The sequence below is a fragment of the Oncorhynchus clarkii genome, chromosome 2 (genome assembly GCF_045791955.1).
Source record: "Oncorhynchus clarkii lewisi isolate Uvic-CL-2024 chromosome 2, UVic_Ocla_1.0, whole genome shotgun sequence".
NCBI classification, from domain to species: Eukaryota; Metazoa; Chordata; class Actinopteri; order Salmoniformes; family Salmonidae; genus Oncorhynchus; species Oncorhynchus clarkii.
The window spans coordinates 38,169,593-38,191,171 of record NC_092148.1 but is presented as its reverse complement, the minus strand read 5'-3'; the positions used below and the strand labels follow the sequence as shown (position 1 = coordinate 38,191,171).

The 21,579-nt window shown below is 44.6% G+C and overlaps 1 protein-coding gene across 1 annotated transcript in view; it reads left to right on the top strand.

Moving 5' to 3' along the window:
* The window catches only part of LOC139367878 (membrane-associated guanylate kinase, WW and PDZ domain-containing protein 2-like), a 291,127-nt gene that overhangs the window by 254,017 nt on the left and 15,531 nt on the right, over nucleotides 1-21,579 (top strand). The window contains 4 exon segments of the mRNA XM_071106232.1: nucleotides 6,349-6,439; nucleotides 10,610-10,814; nucleotides 11,059-11,298; nucleotides 16,648-16,833. Coding sequence (XP_070962333.1) covers nucleotides 6,349-6,439; nucleotides 10,610-10,814; nucleotides 11,059-11,298; nucleotides 16,648-16,833 — 722 coding nt within the window.

Here is a 21,579-nt window from a genome sequence, read left to right as displayed (position 1 = left end):
ATATATATATATATATATATATATATATATATATATATATATACACACACAGTGGGGAGAACAAGTATTTGATACACTGCCGAGTTTGCAGGTTTTCCTACTTACAAAGCATGTAGAGGTCTGTAATTTTTGTCATAGGTACACTTCAACTGTGAGAGACGGAATCTAAAACAACTATCCAGAAAATCACATAGTATGATTTTTACGTAATTAATTAGCATTTTATTGCCTGACATAAGTATTTGATCACCTACCAACCAGTAAGAATTCCGGCTCTCACAGACCTGTTAGTTTTTCTTTAAGAAGCCCTCCTGTTCTTCACTCATTACCTGTATTAACTGCAGCTGTTTGAACTCGTTACCTGTATAAAAGACACCTGTCCACAAATCAAATCAAATCAAACAGACTCCATCCTCTCCACAATGGCCAAGACCAGAGAGCTGTGTAAGGACATCAGGGATACAATTGTAGACCTGCACAAGGCTGGGATGGGCTACAGGACAATAGGCAAGCAGCTTTGGTGAGAAGGCAACAACTGTTGGCGCAAGTATTGGAAAATGGAAGAAGTTCAAGATGACGGTCAATCACCCTCGGTCTGGGTGTCCATGCAAGATCTCACCTCGTGGGGCATCAATGATCATGAGGAAGGTGAGGGATCAGCCCAGAACTACACGGCAGAACCTGGTCAATGACCTGAAGAGAGCTGGGAACACAGTCTCAAAGAAAACCATTAGTAACCCACTACGCTGTATTGGAATCAAATCCTGCAGCGCACGCAAGGTCCCCCTGCTCAAGCCAGTGCGCTGTGTCCAGGCCCGTCTGAAGTTTATCAATGACCATCTGGATGATCCAGAGGAAGAATGGGAGAAGGTCATGTGGTCTGATGAGACAAAAATAGAGCTTTTTGGTCTAAACTCCACTCACCGTGTTTGGAGGAAGAAGAAGGATGAGTACAACCCCAAGAACACCATCCCAACCGTGAAGCATGGAGGTGGAAACATCATTCTTTGGGGATGCTTTTCTGCAAAGGGGACAGGACGACTGCACCGTATTGAGGGGAGGATGGATGGGGCCATGTATCGCGAGATCTTGGCCAACAACCTCCTTCCCTCAGTAAGAGCATTGAAGATGGGTCGTGGCTGGGTCTTCCAACATGACAACGACCCGAAACACACAGCCAGGGAAACTAAGGAGTGGCTCCGTAAGACGAATCTCATGGTCCTGTAGTGGCCTAGTCAGTCTCCAGACCTGAACCCAATAGAAAATCTTTGGAGGGAGCTGAAAGTCCGTATTGCCCAGCGACAGCCCCGAAACCTGAAGGATCTAGAGAAGGTCTGTATGGAAGAGTGGGCCAGAATCCCTGCTGCAGTGTGTGCAAACCTGGTCAAGAACTACAGGAAATGTATGATCTCTGTAATTGCAAACAAGTTCTGCATTTCTGATGTATCAAATACTTATGTCATGCAATAAAATGCAAATTAATTACTTAAAAATCATACAATGTGATTTTCTGGATTTTTGTTTTATATTCCATCTCTCACAGTTGAAATGTACCTATGATAAAAATGACATACCTCTACATGCTTTGTAAGTAGGAAAACCTGCAAAATCGGCAGTGTATCAAATACTTGTTCTCCCCACTGCATATGCATATGGTTCTGTGTTCATGTACAGATGCTTCATTTTTTTTGAATCGCTCGATGTTCTTTATTATTATACTCACCAAATTTAATTTTTTATTTATTTTTTATTTCACCTTTATTTAACCAGGTAGGCTAGTTGAGAACAAGTTCTCATTTGCAACTGCGACCTGGCCAAGATAAAGTGTAGCAATTCGACACATACAACAACACAGAGTTACACATGGAATGAACAAAACATACAGTCAGTAATACAGTAGAACAAAAGAAAACAAAAAGTATATATACAGTGAGTGCAAATGAAGTAAGTTAATTAAGGAAATAAATAGGCCATGGTGGCGAAGTAATTACAATATAGCAATTAATCACTGGAATGGTAGATCGGCAGAAGGTGAATGTGCAGGTACAGATACTTGGGTGCAAAGGAGCAAAATAAATAAATACCAGTATGGGGATAAGGTAGGTAGATAGATGGGCTGTTTACAGATGGGCCATGTACAGGTGCAGTCATCTGTAAGCTGCTCTGACAGCTGGTGCTTAAAGCTAGTGAGGGAGATGTGAGTCTCCAGCTTCAGAGATTTTTGCAATTCGTTCCAGTCATGGGCAGCAGAGGAAAGACAAAGGAGGAATTGGCTTTGGGGGTGACCAGTGAGATATACCTGCTGGAGCGTGTGCTACGAGTGGGTGCTGCTAAGGTGACCAGTGAGCTGAGATAAGGCAGGGTTTTACCTAGCAGAGACTTGTAGATAACCTGTAGCCAGTGGATTTGGCGACAAGTATGAAGCGAGGGCCAACCAACGAGAGCGTACAGGTTGCAATGGTGGGTAGTGTATGGGGCTTTGGTGAGAAAACGGATGGAACTGTGATAGACTGCATCCAGTTTGTTGAGTAGAGTGTTTTAGGTTATTTTATAGATGACATCACCGAAGTCGAGGATCGGTAGGATGGTCAGTTTTACGAGGCTATGTTTGGCAGCATGAGTGAAGGATGCTTTGTTGCGATATAGGAAGCCGATTCTAGATTTAATTTCGGATTGGAGATGCTTAATGTGAGTCTGGAAGGAGAGTTTACAGTCTAACCAGACACCCAGGCATTTGTAGTTGTCCACGTATTCTAAGTCAGAGCCATCCACATTAGTGATGCTGGACGGGCGAGCAGGTGCGGGCAGTGATCGATTGAATAGCATGAATTTAGTTTTACTTGCGTTTAAGAGCAGTTGGAGGCCACGGAAGGAGATTTGTATGGCATTGAAGCTCATCTGGAAGTTAGTTAACACAGTGGTATACAGAAGTATACAGAATGGTGTCGTCTGTGTAGAGGTGAATCAGAGAATCACCAGCAGCAAGAGCAACATCATTGATGTATACAGAAAAGAGAGTCGGCCCGAGAATTGAACCCTGTGGCACATCCATAGAGACTGTCAGAGGTCCGGATAACAGTCCATCCGATTTGACACACTGAACTCTATCAGAGAAGTAGCTGGTAACCAGGCGAGGCAATCATTTGAGAAACCAAGGCTGTCGAGTCTGCCAATAAGAATGTTGTGATTGACAGAGTCGAAAGCCTTGGCCAGGTCGATGAATACGGCTGCACAGTAATGTCTTTTATCGATGGCGTTTATGATGTCGTTTAGAACCTTGAGCATGGCTGAGGTGCACCCATGACCATCTCTGAAACCAGATTGCATAGCGGAGAAGGTATGGTAGGATTCGAAATGGTCAGCAATCTGTTTGTTAACTTGGCTTTCGAAGACCTTAGGAGGAGGATAGATATTGGTTTGTATTGGATAGATATTGGTTTGTAGCAGTTTGGGTCTAGAGTGTCACCCCCTTTGAAGAGGGGGATGACCGCGGCAGCTTTCCAATCTTTGGGAATCTCAGACGATGCGAAAGAGAGGTTGAACAGGCTAGTAATAGGGGTTGCAACCATTTCGGCAGATAATTTTAGAAAGCGAGGGTCTAGATTGTCTAGCTCGGCTGATTTGTAGGGTCCAGATTTTGCAGCTCTTTCAGAACTTCAGCTATCTTGATTTGGGTAAAGGAGAAATTATCTGGGCTTTAGCGGGTTGCTGTGGCTCGTGCCAGGCAGTTGACCGGGGTAGGGGTAGCCAAGTGGAAAGTATGGCCAGCCGTAGAGAAATGCTTATTGAAATTCTCAATTATAGTGGATTGGTGGTGACAGTGTTTCCTAGCCTCAGAGCAGTGGGCAGCTGGGAGGAGGTGCTCTTATTCTCCATGGACTTTACAGTGTCCCAGAACTTTTTTGAGTTAGTACTACAGGATGCAAATGTCTGTTTGAAAAAGCTTGCCTTAGCTTTTCTAACTGCCTGTGTATATTTGTTTCTAACTTCCCTGAAAAGTTGCATATCACGGGGGCTATTCGATGCTAATGCAGAACACCACAGGATGTTTTTGTGCTGGTCAAGGGCAGACAGGTCTGGAGTGAACCAAGGACTATATCTATAACTAGTTCTACATTTTTTGAGTGGGAATGCTTATTTAAGATGGTGAGGAAGGCTCCCATCCTGCGCTGGCTCATCAGGCTTCCATGCCTCAGCTTGCTCGACAGGTCTCTCAAGCCTCGATTGGCTCAGCAGGCTCCCCATGCCTCAACAGGCTCCCATCCCGCTCGTCAGGCTCTCATCCCGCGCCTCAGCCAGCTTGTCAGGTTCCCATTTCACGCCTCAGCCGGCTCGTAAGGTTCCAATCCCGCACCTCAGCCGGCTCGTCAAGTTCTCATCCCGCGCCTCAGCCGACTCGTCAGGCTCCCATCCCGCGCCTCGGCCGGCTCGTCAGGTTCCCATCCTGCGCCTCAGCCGGCTCGTCGGACTCCCATCCCGCCCCTCAGCCGGCCCCCATCCCGCTCCTCAGTCGGCTCGTGGGGCTCCCATCTCACTCCTCAGCCGGCTCGGCGGGCTCCCATCCCATGGCTTGTCAAACTTTCATGCCTCGGTTGGCTCGACAGGTTCTCAAGCCTCAGACAGCTTGTCAGGCTCCCATCCAGCGCCTCAGCCGGGTCTTCAGGCTCCCATCCCGCACCTCAGCCGGCTCTATGGTTCCAGCAGATGCGACCGGCCCGCTCCTGGGCTTCGGGACCGTCCCTTGGCGGCTGGAGCCGTCATACGGCGGCTGGGGCCGCGCATCAGAGAGGGGGTACTTTCATGTTTACCCCTGGTCCCCCTCTCTGGCGCTCGACGTTGCCAGTTGTCTCATCATTACAAACACCTGTCACCATTGTTACGTGCACCTGCGCCTCATGACACTCACCTGGATTATATCACCTTCCCGATTACCTCCCCTATATCTGTCACTCCCCTTGGTTCTCTCCTCAGGGCATTATTTCATGCATTATTACTGTTTCATCTCTGGACGCTTTTCGGGTTTCTTGTTTTGTTCTATTTATTACATTTTCACTCCCTGTACTTGCTTCCCAACTCCCAGCGTACACATTACAATTTGCTTTGGATAATAGTGACCACTTTCCTATTGTATGTGTCAAGGATAGATTTAGATCCAAACCTTGTTTTTATCAACAAGGAATTTTAAAAATGACAATGAACAGGCCTTTTTTGAGGCATTTATTTTGGTGACTTTGATTGTATTGCATCTATTCCTGACCCAGAGTTGGCTCTGAACCACTTCTCAAATGTTTTCAATTGTATTGTAGATAAACATGCTCCCTTTACAAACGGAGAATTCAAAATAGGTCTTGCCCTTGGTTCAGTCCAGAGCTATCTGAAGTTTTACACATGCTGCCTGGCAATCATACATTTCAAGAGTGTGCAAAGCTGTCATCAAGGCAAAGGGTGGCTATTTGAAGAATCTCAAATATTAAATATATTAAATATATTTTTTGGTTAGTACATGATTCCATATCTGTTATTTAATAGGTTTTATGTCTTCACTATTATTCTACAATTTTGAAAATAGTTCAAATAAAGAAAACCTTTGAATGAGTATGTGTTCTAAAACTTATGACCGGTAGTGTACACCCTGTTTATGGTTTCAGAATTATCTTAGTGACAGAACTCCAGCTATCTTGACAGACGGGATTCAATCTGTATTTCTTGAGATTCAAAAAGGTGTTCCTCAGGGTTCGATTGTGGGTCCATCATTGTTCACTCTGTAAATTAATGACATAGGAAACACTGTTAATACTTGTAACATTCATCTCGATGCAGATGACACAGTTTTGCAATCTTGTGCATGATTTTGATTCACTTATAGATATTAAATTAGTCTTACTTACAAGTAAAACCAAGCTCATTCGGGTTTTCTAGGTTATGAAATGTTGACCCTGAGGACCTGCATATTTGCCCAAACTTAGCTTGTTTCTCAATATAAGTACCTTGGTGTCTGGATTGATGACAAATTGTCCTTTGTAACTGACTATGAAGCGAAACAGCCCATGCAAAACAAACAGATATTTAAACAGTCAGATTTTGATGGGGATTGTTGTATTATGTTAATTGATTGATGTGTGGGCACGTCATTTGACACTAAGGGGATTTTATTATCAACACTGCATGTGAAGACTAAAATGCAATCAGTATAATTTATACAGATAATTTTGTTGTTGTTCAGCCTAGATGAAGAAAGGACTCTTACTCCAAACAGATTACAAATCAGTGCTGCATTCTTTCCTCTCTTGGCCACGGTAGTCTATGTTTGTGCAATCTATTTCTCTGTATTCAATTTTTTGGTCTATTTCCAGAGTACCAGGATGTGGAGGTGCACCTGTTGAGGGAGAAGACTGGGTTTGGCTTCCGCATCCTGGGGGGAGACGAGGCCGTGCAGGCTGTGAGTCCGGACGCCCGTGACAAGGCTCGTATGGGACGGGCTGGACAACACACACACACACCATATAATGCATACCTAACACACCATAATACAACCAAACTTAACAACATGTAATACACACCTCACACAAGCACGTATATCCTCATTTAACACACCTGCTGCCTGCTGCTGCCTACACACTTAATAGCAAACACACCGAACAACATATAATGCCAACCTAACATACACACATACACTATAACACACACACACACACTTAACATAATTTTACACACAATATAATCAAATTAAACCTGACAACTGTATAATCACGCTCTCTCTAGCTGACGTGAGTAAGACCGTTAAACAGGTGATAACCTTTTAATGTTAATTCACAAGGCCGCAGAGCCAGACGTATTACCAGGACGTGAACTCGGAGCATGCGCTGGCAAGTGTCTTCACTAATATTTTCAACCTCTTCTTGACCCAGTCTGTAATATCTACATGTTTCAAGCAGACTACCATAGTCCCTGTGCCCAATAACGCCATGGTAATCTTTAAAAATTACTATCGCCTCGTAGCACTCCTGTAGGAATGAAATGCTTTGAAAGGCTGGCCATGGCTCACATTGACACTCAAATTCACATACCGCCCCATCTGATCCCCAGATGACGCAATCTGTATTGCACTCCACACTGGCCTTTCCCACCTAGACAAGAGGGACATGCTGTTTATTGACTACAACTCAGCGTTCAACACCATAGTGCCCTCCAAGCTCATCAATAAACTATGGACCCTGGGACTGATCACCTGCCTCGGCAACTGGATTCTGGATTTCCTGACGGGCCACCCCCAGGTGGTGAGGATAGGCAACATCACATTCGCTACGCTGACCCTCAACACGGGGCCCTTCAGGGTGCTTGCTTAATCCCCTCCTGTACTCCCTTGTCACCCATGACTGCATGGCCGCACACAACCCCAACACCATTATTAAGTTTGCTGATGACACAACGGTGGTAAGCCTGTTCACTGACAACTATGAGACTGTCTACAGGGAGGAGGTCAAAGACCTGGCAGAACAACAACCGCTCCCTGAACGTCAGCAAGACAAGTTCCTTGGTGTCCACATCACCAACAAACTATCATGGTCCAAACACACAAAGACAGTCGAGAAGGGGACATGACAACACCTTTTCACCCTCAGGAGACTGAAAAGATTTGTCATGGGTCCCCAGATCCTCAAAACGTTCTACAGCTTTACCAACGACTGGTTGCATCACGCCTGGTATGGCAACTGCTCGGCATCTGACCGTAAAGTGCTACAGAGGGTAGTTTGTACGGCCCAGTACATCACTGGGGCCAAGCTTCCTGCCATTCAAGACCTATATACCAGGCAGTGTCAGAGGAAGGCCCAAACAATTGTCAAAGACTTCAGCCACCCTAGCCATAGACTGTGTTCTCTGCTACCACAAAGCAAAGTCTGGAACCAAAAGGACTCTGAACAACCTCTACCCCCAGGCCATAAGACTGCTAAATAGTTAGTTAAATGGCTATCTGGACTATAACAAAATAGCTACCTGGACAATCTGCCTTGAACATTTTTGCACATTCACTGCTGCTACTGTTTATTATCTACAACTTAATTCCTAGTTATATGTACACATCTACCTCAATTACCTCAAACCCCTGCACATTGACTCGATACGGGTACATTGTGTAAACAAGCCAAGTTATACTCATTGTGTATTTATTATTACGTGTTTTACTTTTCTATATTTTCTTTCTGTCCGCACTGTTGGGAAGGTCCCATAAGTAAGTATTTCGCTGTTAGTCTACACCTGTTGTTTATGAAGCATGTGACAAACACAATTCGATTTGATTTAAAAGGTCCATTATGTAACTTTTTGTACTACCCAACTGATTTCAGATAGAAATGCGAGTTAACGATCTGTCATTGTCATTGAGTGCAAGTCTGATAAGCAGTAGATCCATTCTAAACTCAGCAAAAAAAATAAACATCCTCTTACTGTCAACTGCATTTACTTTCAGAAAAAATAACATGTAAATATTTGTATGACCATAAGATTCAACAACTGAGACATAAACTGAACAAGTTCCACAGACATGTGACTAACAGAAATGGAATAATGTGTCCCTGAACAAATCATAAGTAATAGTCAGTATCTGGTGTGGCCACCAGCTGCATTAAGTACTGCAGTGCATCTCCTCCTCATGAACTGCACCAGATTTGCCAGTTCTTGCTGTGATATGTTACCCCACTCTTCCAGCAAGGCACCTGCAAGTTCCTGGACATTTCTGGGGGGAATGGCCCTAGCCCTCACCCTCTGATCCAACAGGTCCCAGATGTGCTCAATGGGATTGAGATCAGGGCTCTTCGCTGGCCATGGCAGAACACTCACATTCCTGTCTTGCAGGAAATCATGCCTAGAATGAGCAGTATGGCTGGTGGCATTGTCATGCTGGAGGGTCATGTCAGGATGAGTCCAATGATGCTGTGACACACTGCCCCAGATCATGACGGACTCTCCACCTCCAAATTGTTCCTGCTCCAGAGTACAGGCCTCGGTGTAATGCTCATTCCTTCGATGATAAACTCGAATCTGACCATCACCCCTGGTGAGAGAAAACTGTGACTCGTCAGTGAAGAGCACCACAGTGACCAGTGGGTTTGTGCCCACAGGCGACGTTGTTTCCGGTGATGTCTGGTGAGGACCAACCTTACAACAGGCCTACAAGCCCTCAGTCCGGCCTCTCTCAGCCTATTGCAAACAGTCTGAGCACTGATGGAGGGATTGTGTGTTACTGGTGTAACTCGGGCAGTTGTTGTTGCCATCCTGTCACAGTACTGTACAGGTGTTGTAATACGTGGTCTGCCACTGCGAGGATGATCAGCTGTCCGTCCTGTCTCCCTGTAGCACTGTCTTAGGCGTCTCACAGTATGGACATTGCAATTAATTGCCTCGGGCCACATCTGCAGTCCTTATGCCTCCTTGCAGCATGCCTAAGGCACATTCACGCAGATGAGCAGGCATCTTTCTTTTGGTGTTTTTCAAAGTCAGTAGAAAGGCCTCTTTAGTGTCCTAAGTTCCACAGGTGCATGTTCATTAATTAATTCAGTAATTCATTAATAAACAGAAAATTCCAAATGGTCTACTACATAATGGACTATTACTTGGAACTGGAGCATTCGCCTTGTTGTATTCTAGAACAACCCTCAGCGTGAGACATACAGTGCAATTGGAAAGCATTTAGACCCATTGACTTTTCCCACATTTTGTTACGTTACAATTAATTAACGAATTAATACAACACGGCGAATGCTCCAGTTCCAAGTAATAGTCCATTATGTAGTAGACCATTTGGAATTTTCTGTTAATTGATGCTTACACAACAACTCTCCAAAAGGGGAGATAAACCCTTCACCATGTTGTTAGAACACTTGCAGTATCTCAGAAAAGACTACACTAAATACAGCTACCCCTCCCCTTGGCCGGTCCTAAACCTTCAATGCTTACAGATCTGTGAGTTGGAAGATTTAGCAGTACACTGTGGTAAATGCACTGAGTATACCAAACATTAGGAACACTTTCCTAAAATTGAGTTTCACCTCGCCCATCCCTCAGAACAGTCTCAATTTGTTGTGTCATTGACTCTACAAGGTGTTGAAAAAGGTCCACAGGGATGCTGGCCCATGTTGACTCCAATTCTTCCCACAGTTGTGTCCAGTTGGCTGGGTGGTGGACCATTCTTGATTCACATGGGAAACTGTTGAGTGTGAAAAATCCAGCAGCATTGCAGTTCTTGACACAAACTGTTGCACCTGGCACCTACTACCATACCCCATTCAAAGGCACTTAAATCGTTTGTCTTTCCCATTCACCCTCTGAATGGGACATGCGCAATCCATGTCTCAATTGTCTGAAGGTGTTAAAATCCTTCTTTAACATGTCCCCTTCCCTTCATTCACACTGATTGAAGTGGATTTAACAAGTGACATAAATAAAGGATGGTAGCTTCCACCTGGATTCACCTGGTCAGTCTATGTCATGGAAATAGCAGGCGTTATAAATGTTTTGTTATATATATATATATATATATATATATATATATATATATATATATATATATATATATATATATACGCTGCTAATTTAGATTGTCGTTGAACAGATTGTGATCGGGGCGATCATAGAGAACACTCCTGCAGAACGCGACGGACGACTTCGACCCGGGGACGAGCTCATCTCCGTGGATAAGATGGTGGTTGCTGGGAAACCACACAGATACGTGATCGACCTGATGCACGCCGCCGCTCGCAATGGCCAGGTCAGCCTGGCGGTCCGGAGGAGAGTCCACTTCCCCAGTGAGTAGTGTAGTGTACACTACAGAGTAGAAACTAATCACCATTATAATGTATTGTACAGTACTATACATTATACACACCTTACACACTATACAACGGCCAGGTCAGCCTGATGGTCCGGAAGAGAATCTATTTCCCTGGTGAGTAGTGTACACTACAGAGGGAGGGGCAAATAAAATACACTCTCTCTCTCTCTCTCTTTCTCTCTTTCTCTCCCCCTCTCCCCCTATGCTGCCTTCTGTAGGTGAGGTGTTAGGGGTGAATGGCCGCAGCCCTGGTTCCGTGTCCACGCAGCACAGCTCCCCACACAGTGACGACGCCTCAGCTTCCTGTCCCGTCACCCCCGACAACGTCCCGCCGCCCTCCGTCACCTCCCCCCTGGAGGGTGCCGTCCCCCTGCAAACCAATGATGTCATCATCCACCGCAAGGAGAACGAAGGCTTTGGCTTCGTTATCATCAGCTCGTTGAACCGACCGGAGAACGCTGCCATCATCAGTGAGTCAGACATTCTTTCTCACACACCATAGAAATAGAATTACTCCAGAAAAACTACTAAAGTGATTATACCGTGCATTTGGAAAGTATTCAGACCGCTTGTCTTTTCAACACTTTATTACGTTACAGCCTTATTCTAAAATGTATTAAATCGTTTTTTCCTCCTCATCAATCTTCACACAATGCTCCATAATGTCTGTTTTTTTTCTCATTTATTACAAATAAAAAACTGAAATGTCACATTTACATAAGTATTAAGACGCTTTACTCAATATTGTTGAAGCACCTTTGGCAGAGAATACAGCCTTGAGTCTTCGTGGGAATAACGCTACAAACTTGACAGACCTGTATTTAGGGAGTTTCTCCCATCCTTCTCTGCAGATCCTCTCAAGCTCTGTCAGGTTGGATGGGGACCTTCGGTGCACAGCTATTTTTAGGTCTCTCTAGAGATGCTAGATCGAGTTCAAGTCTGGGCTCTGGCTGGGCCACTCAAGGACATTCAGAGACCTGTCCCGAATCCACTCCTGCGTTGTCTTGGCTGTGTGCTTAGGGTTGTTGTCCTGTTGGAAGGTGAACCTTCACCCCGGTCTGAGGTCCTGAGTGCTCTGGAACAGGTTTTTATCAAGGATCTCTTTGTACTTTTCTCAGTTAATTTTTCTCTCTTAACCTCTTTAGGGTACGTGGGATGCTAGGGTCCCATCTGGCCAACATCCAGTGATGTTGCAGAGCGCCAAATTCAATTACAGAAATGCTCATTTCAGAAATTCAGAAACTCAATTCAGAAAACAAAACCTATTTTACATAGGTTTAAAGATTATCTTCTTCTTAAACCAATCACAGTGTCATATTTATAAAATGCTTTTCGTCGAAAATACCTAGCCCAGAACATAGCCCAGTTGACAAATTATTACAAACAGTAACCAGCCAAGCAGAAGCGTTACAAAACTCAGAAATAGAGATAAAATTAATCCCTTACCTTTGATGATCTTCATGTGGTGGCAATCAGAAGACATTAATTTACTCAATAAATGTTCCTTTTGTTCGACGAAGTCTCTTTATATCCAAAAACCTCAGTTTTGCTAGTGCGTTTTCTTCAGTAATCCACAGGCTCAAACTCAGTCAAAATAATCAGACAAAAAAATCCAACTTGTGTCCGTAAAGTTCATAGAAACATGTCAAACGATGTTTATATTTAATCCTCAGGTTGTTTTTTAGCCTAAATGATCTATAATATTTCAACCGGACAATAACGTTGTCAACATAAAAGGTAAACAAGAAATGCACATGCGCCTGAAAAAGCTCTTCGGCACGTTAGGGTCCACTCGTTCAAACTGGTCTTACTCCCTAATTATAAGAATACAAGCCTGAAACGATTTCTAAAGACTGTTGACATCTAGTGGAAGGCATAGGAACTGCAAATGGCGTCCTAAGTCAATGGATACTGGAAACAGGATGCAGGATGCAGGGTCTAAATACTTATGTCAATAAGGTGTTTCTGTAGTTTTTTATACCTTTTATGCATTTCTGAAAACCTGTTTTCACTCTGTCATGATGGGGTATTGTGTGTAGATTGCTGAGGGAAAATGTAATTTCATACATTTTAGAATAAGGCTGTAACGTAACAAAATGTGGGAAAAGTCAATGGGCCTGAATCCTTTCCGAATGCACTGTATGTCTCACTCTGAGTGTTGTTCTAGAATAGAACAAGGCAGATGCTCCAATTCCAAGTAATAATCCATTATGTTGATTCCAATGCTTCCCACAGTTGTGTCCAGTTGACTGTCCTTTGAGGGGTAGACCATTCTTGATTCACAAGGGAAACTGTTGCCTGGCACCTACTACCATACCCCATTCAAAGGCACTTAAATATTTTATATTTCCCATTCAACCCCTATTATAAGATGGCGCCGGAGCAGAAGGCAGACAATTTACGACCCCCAACCGATTGTGTTTTTTTGTTTGTTTATCTGCGTTGTTTGTTACTTATTTTTGACTATTTTTGGACATAATTTTGCCGCTACCATCTCTTATGACCGAAAATAACTTCTAGACTTCCGGACTGCGATTACTCACCACAGACTAGCAGAATCCTTTTTCTTCATTCACGACTCTGACGAACCCGAGGCGGAGGACATACGGCTCCCTCTGGAACAGGCCCTGACCCCAGTGATCTGCGTGAAGAGGAGGTGGAGAAAGAGAGACAGGAGAACGGTCTGCCTTCTGAGAAGTCGGAGGCAATCGAATAAACCCCCACTTCCCTCAAGCAAACATGCAATCTTTGGACAATAAAATGGACGAGTTACTTGGAAGATTAAACTACCAACGGGACATTAAAAACTCTAACACCAGCGGTTGCTGCTTCACGGAGTCGTGGCTGAATGACAACAATATCAACATACAGCTGGCTGGTTATACGATGTACCGGCAGGAGAGAACAGCAGCGTCTGTTAAGACAAGGGGCAGAGATCTATGTAATTTTGTAAACAACCGCTGGTGTACGATATCTAAAGAAGTCTTTAGCTATTGCTCGCCTGACGTAGAGTTTCTCATGATAAGCTGCAGACCACACTACCTACCGAGAGAGTTTTCATCTATATTCTTTGTAGCTGTTTACATACCACCACAGTCAGAGCCTGGCACTAAGATAGCATTGAATGAGCTGTATTCTGCCATAAGCAAACAAGAAAACTCTCAGCCAGAGGCAGCACTCCTAGTAGCTAGGGACTTTAACCTGCAGGGACACTTAAACCAGTTTTACCAAATATCTATCAGCATGTTAAATGTGCAACCAGAGGGAAAATAAATCTGGACCACCTATACTCCACACACAGAGATGCATACAAAGCTCTCCCTCGCCCTCCATTTGGCAAATCTGACCATAATACCATGGAAGCACCAGTGACTAGATCAATAATAAAGTGGTCAGATGAAGCAGATGCTAAGGTACAGGACTGTTTTTTCCTAGCACAGACTGGTATTCCTCCAATGGCATTGAGGAGGACACCACATCTGTCATTGGCTTCATCAACATCGATGACGTCATCCCCACAGTGACTGTACGCACATACCCCAACCAGAAGCCATGCATCCGCACTGAGCTAAAGGCTAGAGCTGCCGCTTTCAAGGAGCGGGAGTCTAACCTGGAAGCTTATAAGAAGTCCCGCTATGTCCTCCGACGAACCATCAAACAGGCAATGTGTCAATACAGGACTAAGATCGAGTCATACTACACTGGCTTTGACACTCATCAGATGTGGCAGGGACTGCAAACCATTACAGACTACAAAGGGAAGCACAGCCGAGAGCTGCCCAGTGACACAAGCCTACCAGACGAGCTAAATAACTTCTATGCTCGCTTCGAGACAAATAACACTGAAACATACATGAGAGCACCAGCTGTTCCAGAAGACTTTGTGATCACGCTCTTCGCAGCCGATGTGAGTAAGTGTGTCAACATTCACAAGGCCGCAGGGCCAGACAGATTACCAGGATGTGTATTGCAAGCATGCGCTGACCAACTGGCATGTGTCTTCACTGATATTTTCAACCTCTCCCTATCCGAGTCTGTAAAAGCAACATGTTTGAAGCAGACCACCATAGTCCCTGTGCCCAAGAACACTAAGTTAACCTGCCTAATTTACTACTGACCCGTAGAACTCACATCTGTAGCCATAAAGAGCTTTGAAAGGTTGGTCATGGCTCACATCAAGACTATTTCCCCAGAAACCCTAGACCCACTACAATTTGCATACCACCCCAACAGATCCACAGATGATGCAATCTCTATTGCACTCCACACTGCCCTTTCCCACCTGGACAAAAGGAACACCTATATGAGAATGCTATTCATTGACTACAGCTCAGTGTTCAACACCATAGTGCCCTCAAAGCTCCTCACTACTCTAAGGACCCTGTGACTAAACACCTCCCTCTGCAACTGGATCCTGGACTTCCGGACGGGCCTCCACCAGGTGGTAAGGGTAGGGAACAACACATCCGCCACGCTAATCCTCAATATAGGGGCCCCTCAGGGGTGCGTGCTAAGTCCCCTCCTGTACTCCCTGTTCAGTCATGACTGCACGGCCAGGAACGACTCCAACAACATCATTCAGTTTGCCGATGACACAACGGTGGTAGGCCTGATCACCAACAACGACGAGACCTATAGGGAGGAGGTCAGAGACCTGGCCATGTGGTGCCAGGACAAAAACCTCTCCCTCAACGTGATCAAGACAAAGGAGATGATTGTGGACTACAGGAAAAAGAGGACCGAGCACTCCCCCATTCTCATCAACAGGGCTGTATTGGAGCATGTTGAGAGTTTCAAGTTATTTGGTGTCCATATCACCAACAAACTAACTTGGTCCAAGCACAACAAGACAGTTGTGAAGATGGCACGACAAAACCTATTCCCCCTCAGGAGGCTGATAAGTTGGCATGGGTCCTCAAAAATGTTCTACAGCTGCAACATCAAGAGCATTGCATCACTGGTTGCATCACTGTCTGGTATGGCAACTGCTCGGCCTCCGACCACAAGGTACTACAGAGGGTAGTGCGTATGGCCCAGCACATCACTCAGGCTTCCTGCCATCCAGGACCTCTATACCAGGCAGTGTCAGAGGAAGGCCCTTAAAATTGTTAGACTCCAGCCACCCTAGTCATAGACTGTTCTCTCTGCTACCGTACGTCAAGCATTACCGGAGTACCAAGTCTAGGTCCAAGAGGCTTCTGAACAGCTTCTACCCACAAGCCATAAGACTCCTGAAGATCTAATCAAATGGCTACCCAGGGTATTTGCATTTCCCCCCTCCCCTTTTACACCGCTGCTACTCTCTGTTGTTATCATCTATGCATAGTCCCTTTAATACCTCTACCTACAGTACATATTACCTCAACTAACCGGTGCCCCCCGCACATTGACTCTGTACCGGTACCCCCCTGTATATAGTCTCGCTATTGTCATTTTACTGCTGCTCTTTAATTACTTATTACTTTTATTTATTTTTTTATTTTTTATTTTTTTAACTGCACTGTTGGTTAGGGGCTCGTAAGTAAGCATTTCAAGGTCTACACCTGTTGTATTCAGAGCAAGTGACTAATAACATTTGATTTGATTCCTCTGTAGTATGCTCCCACAATGTTTTGCTGAGTCACACACAAGACAGAGTTTCATCAGTTTCCCAGAAGGATCAAACATTTTCTTGTGTGTGCACTTCTCAAAAAACACTTGAGAGCAGATAACAAAGTTGAAAACATTACTACTTTTTTTCTTCTTCTGTCCAGCACTTGACAACCCTCATATTCTTCCTTTTTCTAACATTTCAACCAATACTTCTACCACCCTACTAGCTGTGCCCCATAAGATCGGTCGTATCATCGAGAGCAGCCCGGCAGACCGCTGCGGGAGCCTGAAGATTGGTGACCGGATCCTGGCTGTCAATGGGCAGTCCATCATCAGCATGCCCCACGCTGACATTGTCAAGCTCATCAAAGATGCCGGTCTCACTGTCACCCTTCACATCATACCAGAGGAAGGTGAGTCATAGTGAGTTAGAGAGAGAGTATGAGAGAGAGAGTATGAGAGAGAGAGTATGAGAGAGAGAGTATGAGAGAGAGAGAATGAGAGAGAGAGAGAGAGAGAGAGAGAGAGAGAGAGAGAGAGAGAGAGAGAGAGAGAGAGAGAGAGAGAGAGAGAGAGAGAGAGAGAGAGAGAGAGAGAGAGAATATTGTGGGGTCTCTAGATGCTCCATAGACTGTTGCTGTTTTTTTCCAATTACAGTGCCTTACACCGAATCTAACTCCTTAATGCTGAGTGCAAAGCAAATATGTATTGTGTCCCGTTTTTACAGTCTTTGTTTATTTTTTGTTTTTTTATAAAGGTTTGGTCACCATTGAGACCTGGGTTTCATTTGCAAGGGAGCCCTGTAAACATGAACATACAATAAATCATATCAATACAATAAATACATTTATCAAGATGAATCAAAACAAACACAACTCTCACATATGACCTCCCTTAAACTCCATCTAAACTTTCCAATGGAGACCACCCATTTCAAGGTGGCCTGAAGGCTGTTTCATGAGCTGGGGGCATACAAACTAAAAGCACTCCAGTCAGAGATAGTAGTCAACCAATCCAGATTAAGATCACCCAAAATTTCTAATTCAGATTTAGCATAGTTAGATAGCAAGTCAGACCATTGGCTAAGAGCACATGTTGAGGCAGAGAGAGGGTGATAAATTCCCACTAGCGTAAATGGGGCATTATTACCAAGCCCACAATTAGGACTAGACATTCAAATTCCTTAGAGACAGATGTATTTTTTGTATTTATACAGGTTTTTACTCTCTTTTACTCTCTCTTTTTCAAGAGAGACCTGGTCCCACAGCAGCAGGGGGAACAAAGTTTCAGACAAAACCAATTACATACACTAACACATCATTGAACAAAACTATGGACACACATACAGTACAACAATTACATATTTTGTAAAGAAACATGAATTTCACTAAAAAACAGCTGGGGAGTGAACATTTAATTAACCACGGTCATGGAACAGGACAAGGCAGCATCTGGACAGAATATAGGAGGGGCAATCAACATAGTGATGGAGTCCAGGTTTGTCCAATGAAGCGCAGGTGCATGTAACGGTGGTGACAGGTGTGCCTAATGATAGGCAGTCTGGTGCCAGAGAGGGAGAGCGGGAGCAGGCGTGACAGTACCCCCCTAAGGGCGCCACCCAGCATCCCACCAAGGCATGGGCGCTGGACAAGCCGTCTGGGGGCGTAGAAGCCTGACGAACCGGCAGAGGCGTTGGAGCCTGGTGAGCCGGCTCAGGCGTGGGAGCCTGACGATCCGGCTGGGGCGTGAAATCCCGATGATCCTAATGAGGCGTGGGAGCCTAACGAACCGGCTGAGGCGTGGGAGCCTGATGGCCGGCTGAAGCATGACGTGGGTGTGGGTGCCTGCCGAGCCCACCGAGGCAAGACAACCTCTCAAGCCAGCTAAGGGTTGTAAGCCTGATGAGCTAGCTGAAGCACCCCTAGTTCCCTCTGCGATAGCACCCAGACCCGACGTCACCAACCGAAACTCCCAAATGTTTATTTTAGGGGTGTCAGCATTCTGTGAGGATCTACGCCAGGGACGGGAAGCAGGTACAGGGAGAGAACATTTAATTAACCATAGACATGGAACAGGACAGGACAGTGTCTGGACAGGAACACACTATGAAATTAATGCTGACACAGGGATCTAACCAAATAAACAGATATAGGAGGGGCAATCAACATAGTGATGGAGTCCAGGTGGGTCCAATGAAGCACAGGTGTGTGTAACAATGGTGACAGGTGTGCGTAATGATAGGCAGTCTGTCGCCCTCGAGCGCCAGAGAGGAAGAGTGAGAGCAGGTGTGACAATACCAGTGTTTAAGCCTATGCAAGGTCAATGATGACCAGCCAATGGCGCTGTAGAGATCACAATGTGTTAGACGTTTTTGACAGATACAGAAACATTTAAGTTGTTTATAAATATGGTGACACCACCAACTCTGCCAACTCTGTCAGATCTTAAATCATTATAACCAGTCAGAGACACATCAGTATCCAGCACAGTCTTATTTAGCACGCTTCAGATATAACCAGAATCTCTAATTAAAGCATACTATGCCAGTTGGTAACCCCCTATTTGAAAATACCATTTGGCTAGCTTGAATTTGTGTAAATACAAGATTGTCCAGAACTGTACCATTGGGAATTTCCTTTGAGCGAGGACGTGGATTAAAACAAGAGTCAGGGTTAACTGCAGTATGATGATACTACTATTCATTTATGGTTGGGATTACCTTCAACACAGGATGTTGAAAATTTGTCTCAGCGCAGCCTTGAGATATGCGGGGACAGGGTCCAGGAACCAAGATGATTTGGATGGACCCCATCTTCTCTGTAGAGCATTTTCTGTTTCCAAAAGGTGTCAAAGTAATGCACAAAAGTAACTCCAACAGAACTAAAGACTCCTAGACAGTCGTGTAGCGTCAGCAACCTACTGAATATTTCACTGCCACGACTCAGTGAAAGCACTGGTCCTGAAATAATTGGATGCTTGTTGGAGTCTTTCAGAGTTCCAATCAGTTCTTTAAAATCCTTCTCAGCGTAAAACAGTAGGACACAGCCTAGTAATGTACTGTACCCAAGACCCAGGATAGCTCAAGGTTTCTACCCCGGGAGCCGAGATGTTTCTCAGTATAGAGCTGCTGATGCTAACGGCTGGTGGAAATGCAGAGGAGCTTCGGCAGTTTTTGTGCCTCCCGCCGGCCGCAAAACCCATTATGGCTGACAAACGCTTAACCAACAGTGCAGTTCAAGAAGAGGGAAGAAAATATTTACCAATTAAACTAAAGTAAAAAACTAAAGTAAAAAATAATAAAAAGTAAAACAATAAACAATAACAATAATGAGGCTATATACAGAGGGTACCGGGTACCGGTACCGAGTCAATGTACGGTTTAGTCGAGGTAACTTGTACATGTAGGTAGGGGTGAAGTGACTATACATGGATAATAAACAGTGAGTAGCAGCAGTGTACAACACAATTGTAAGGGGGGGGGGGGGGGGGGTCAATGTAAATAGTCCGGTGGCCATTTGATTAATTGTTCTTATGGATTGGGGGTAGAAGCTGTTAAGGAGTCTTTGGTCCTAGACTTGGCGCTCCGGTACCGCTTGCCGTGCGGTAGCAGAGAAAACAGTCTATGACTAGGGTGATTTGGAGTCTCTGACAATTTATGGGGCTTCCTCTGACCTGCCTATTATATAGGTCCTGGACGGCGGGAAGCTTGGCCCCAGTGATGTACTGGGCCATACGCACTACCCTCTGTAGCGCCTTACGATCAGATGCCGAGCAGTTGCCATACCAGGCGATGATGCAACTGGTTAAGATACTCTCGATGGTGCAGCTGCATAACTTTTTGAGGATCTTGGGACCCATGCCAAATCTTTTCAGTCTCCTGAGGGGGAAAAGGTGTTGTCGTGCCCTCTTCATGGCTTTCTTGGTGTGTCTGGACCATGATGGTTCGTTGGTGATGTGGACACCAAGGAACTTGAAACTCTCGACCCGCTCTACTACAGCCCTGTCGATGTTAATGGGGGCCTGTTCGGGCCTGCCTTTTTCTGTAGTCCACGATCAGCTCCTTTGTCTAGCTCACATTGAGGGAGACGTTGTTGTCCTCGCACCACACTGCCAGGTCTCTGACCTCCTCCCTATAGGCTGTCTCATTGTTTTCGGGGACCTTGGCCTACCACTGTTGTGTCGTCAGCAAACTTAATGATGGTGTTGGAGTCGTGTTTGGCCACTTGTGGGTGACCACAAGGAGTGGAATAGGAGATGGTAATACCTGGTTAATACCAGGTGATGTTGTTCAGTTTACAAGTGAGTTGTTAATGCCTAGAGTTTTGAAACGTGCCCTTTTGATTATGCTTTTACATTTTTGTGCTAAGAGTTAGTTGGGTCATTCTACAAAAATGGTGGCTTTCCTGTCCTGGCCTTATTCACAAGGAAACCACTTAAAAGTGTGAGATAATGACACAATTTTTTACATTGAAATGTTTTATTATTAATAAACATATGTAAGACAGTTAATATTGCGAAACATGTTTTATATATATTGTAGAGCACAGTCAATACCATGAAATGGGCTTGTCCCTCAGGTCAGGAGTCATGGTTTAGTGACAGATTTTGAGTTTTAAAATATATTTTTCTCCCTCTTTAAATGTCATAATACAAAGGAAAGTATTATATTTATTTAGTGGACTACTTACAAGTAATAGCTGTCCCTTTCATGTCACTGGTGTTAAAATGTATAAAAAACGACCATTGAAAAAATGCAACATCCATGCCAAATTCTTCCTGGTTTAAAGGTTCATTGCAAATATTCTACAGACAGCGCAGGGATGCTGACCCACACCGCAGAGCAGTCTACCTTAAACAAAAACACCAGACTTACTTAAAGGATTTAGAGAGTCAAAAAAGAAATAGAGTGAAGGATCTCACATAAAGAGAAAAAAGACAAGAGCGTAGGAAATGGCAGGTCAGACAGGCAAAACACAGAGAGATTGAGAGCAGGAACGACAGTGTTGACCCACCCATCCACTCCAGACAGTGAACCCAGTACTGCAAGGTCAGAATTAAGACAATGTGTCTGTAGGAAGACGTATGTACTCTGTATCTACAGAGTTACTTAAAGGGATAGTTCACCCAAATTATAAAATGACAGATTTGTTTCCTAACCA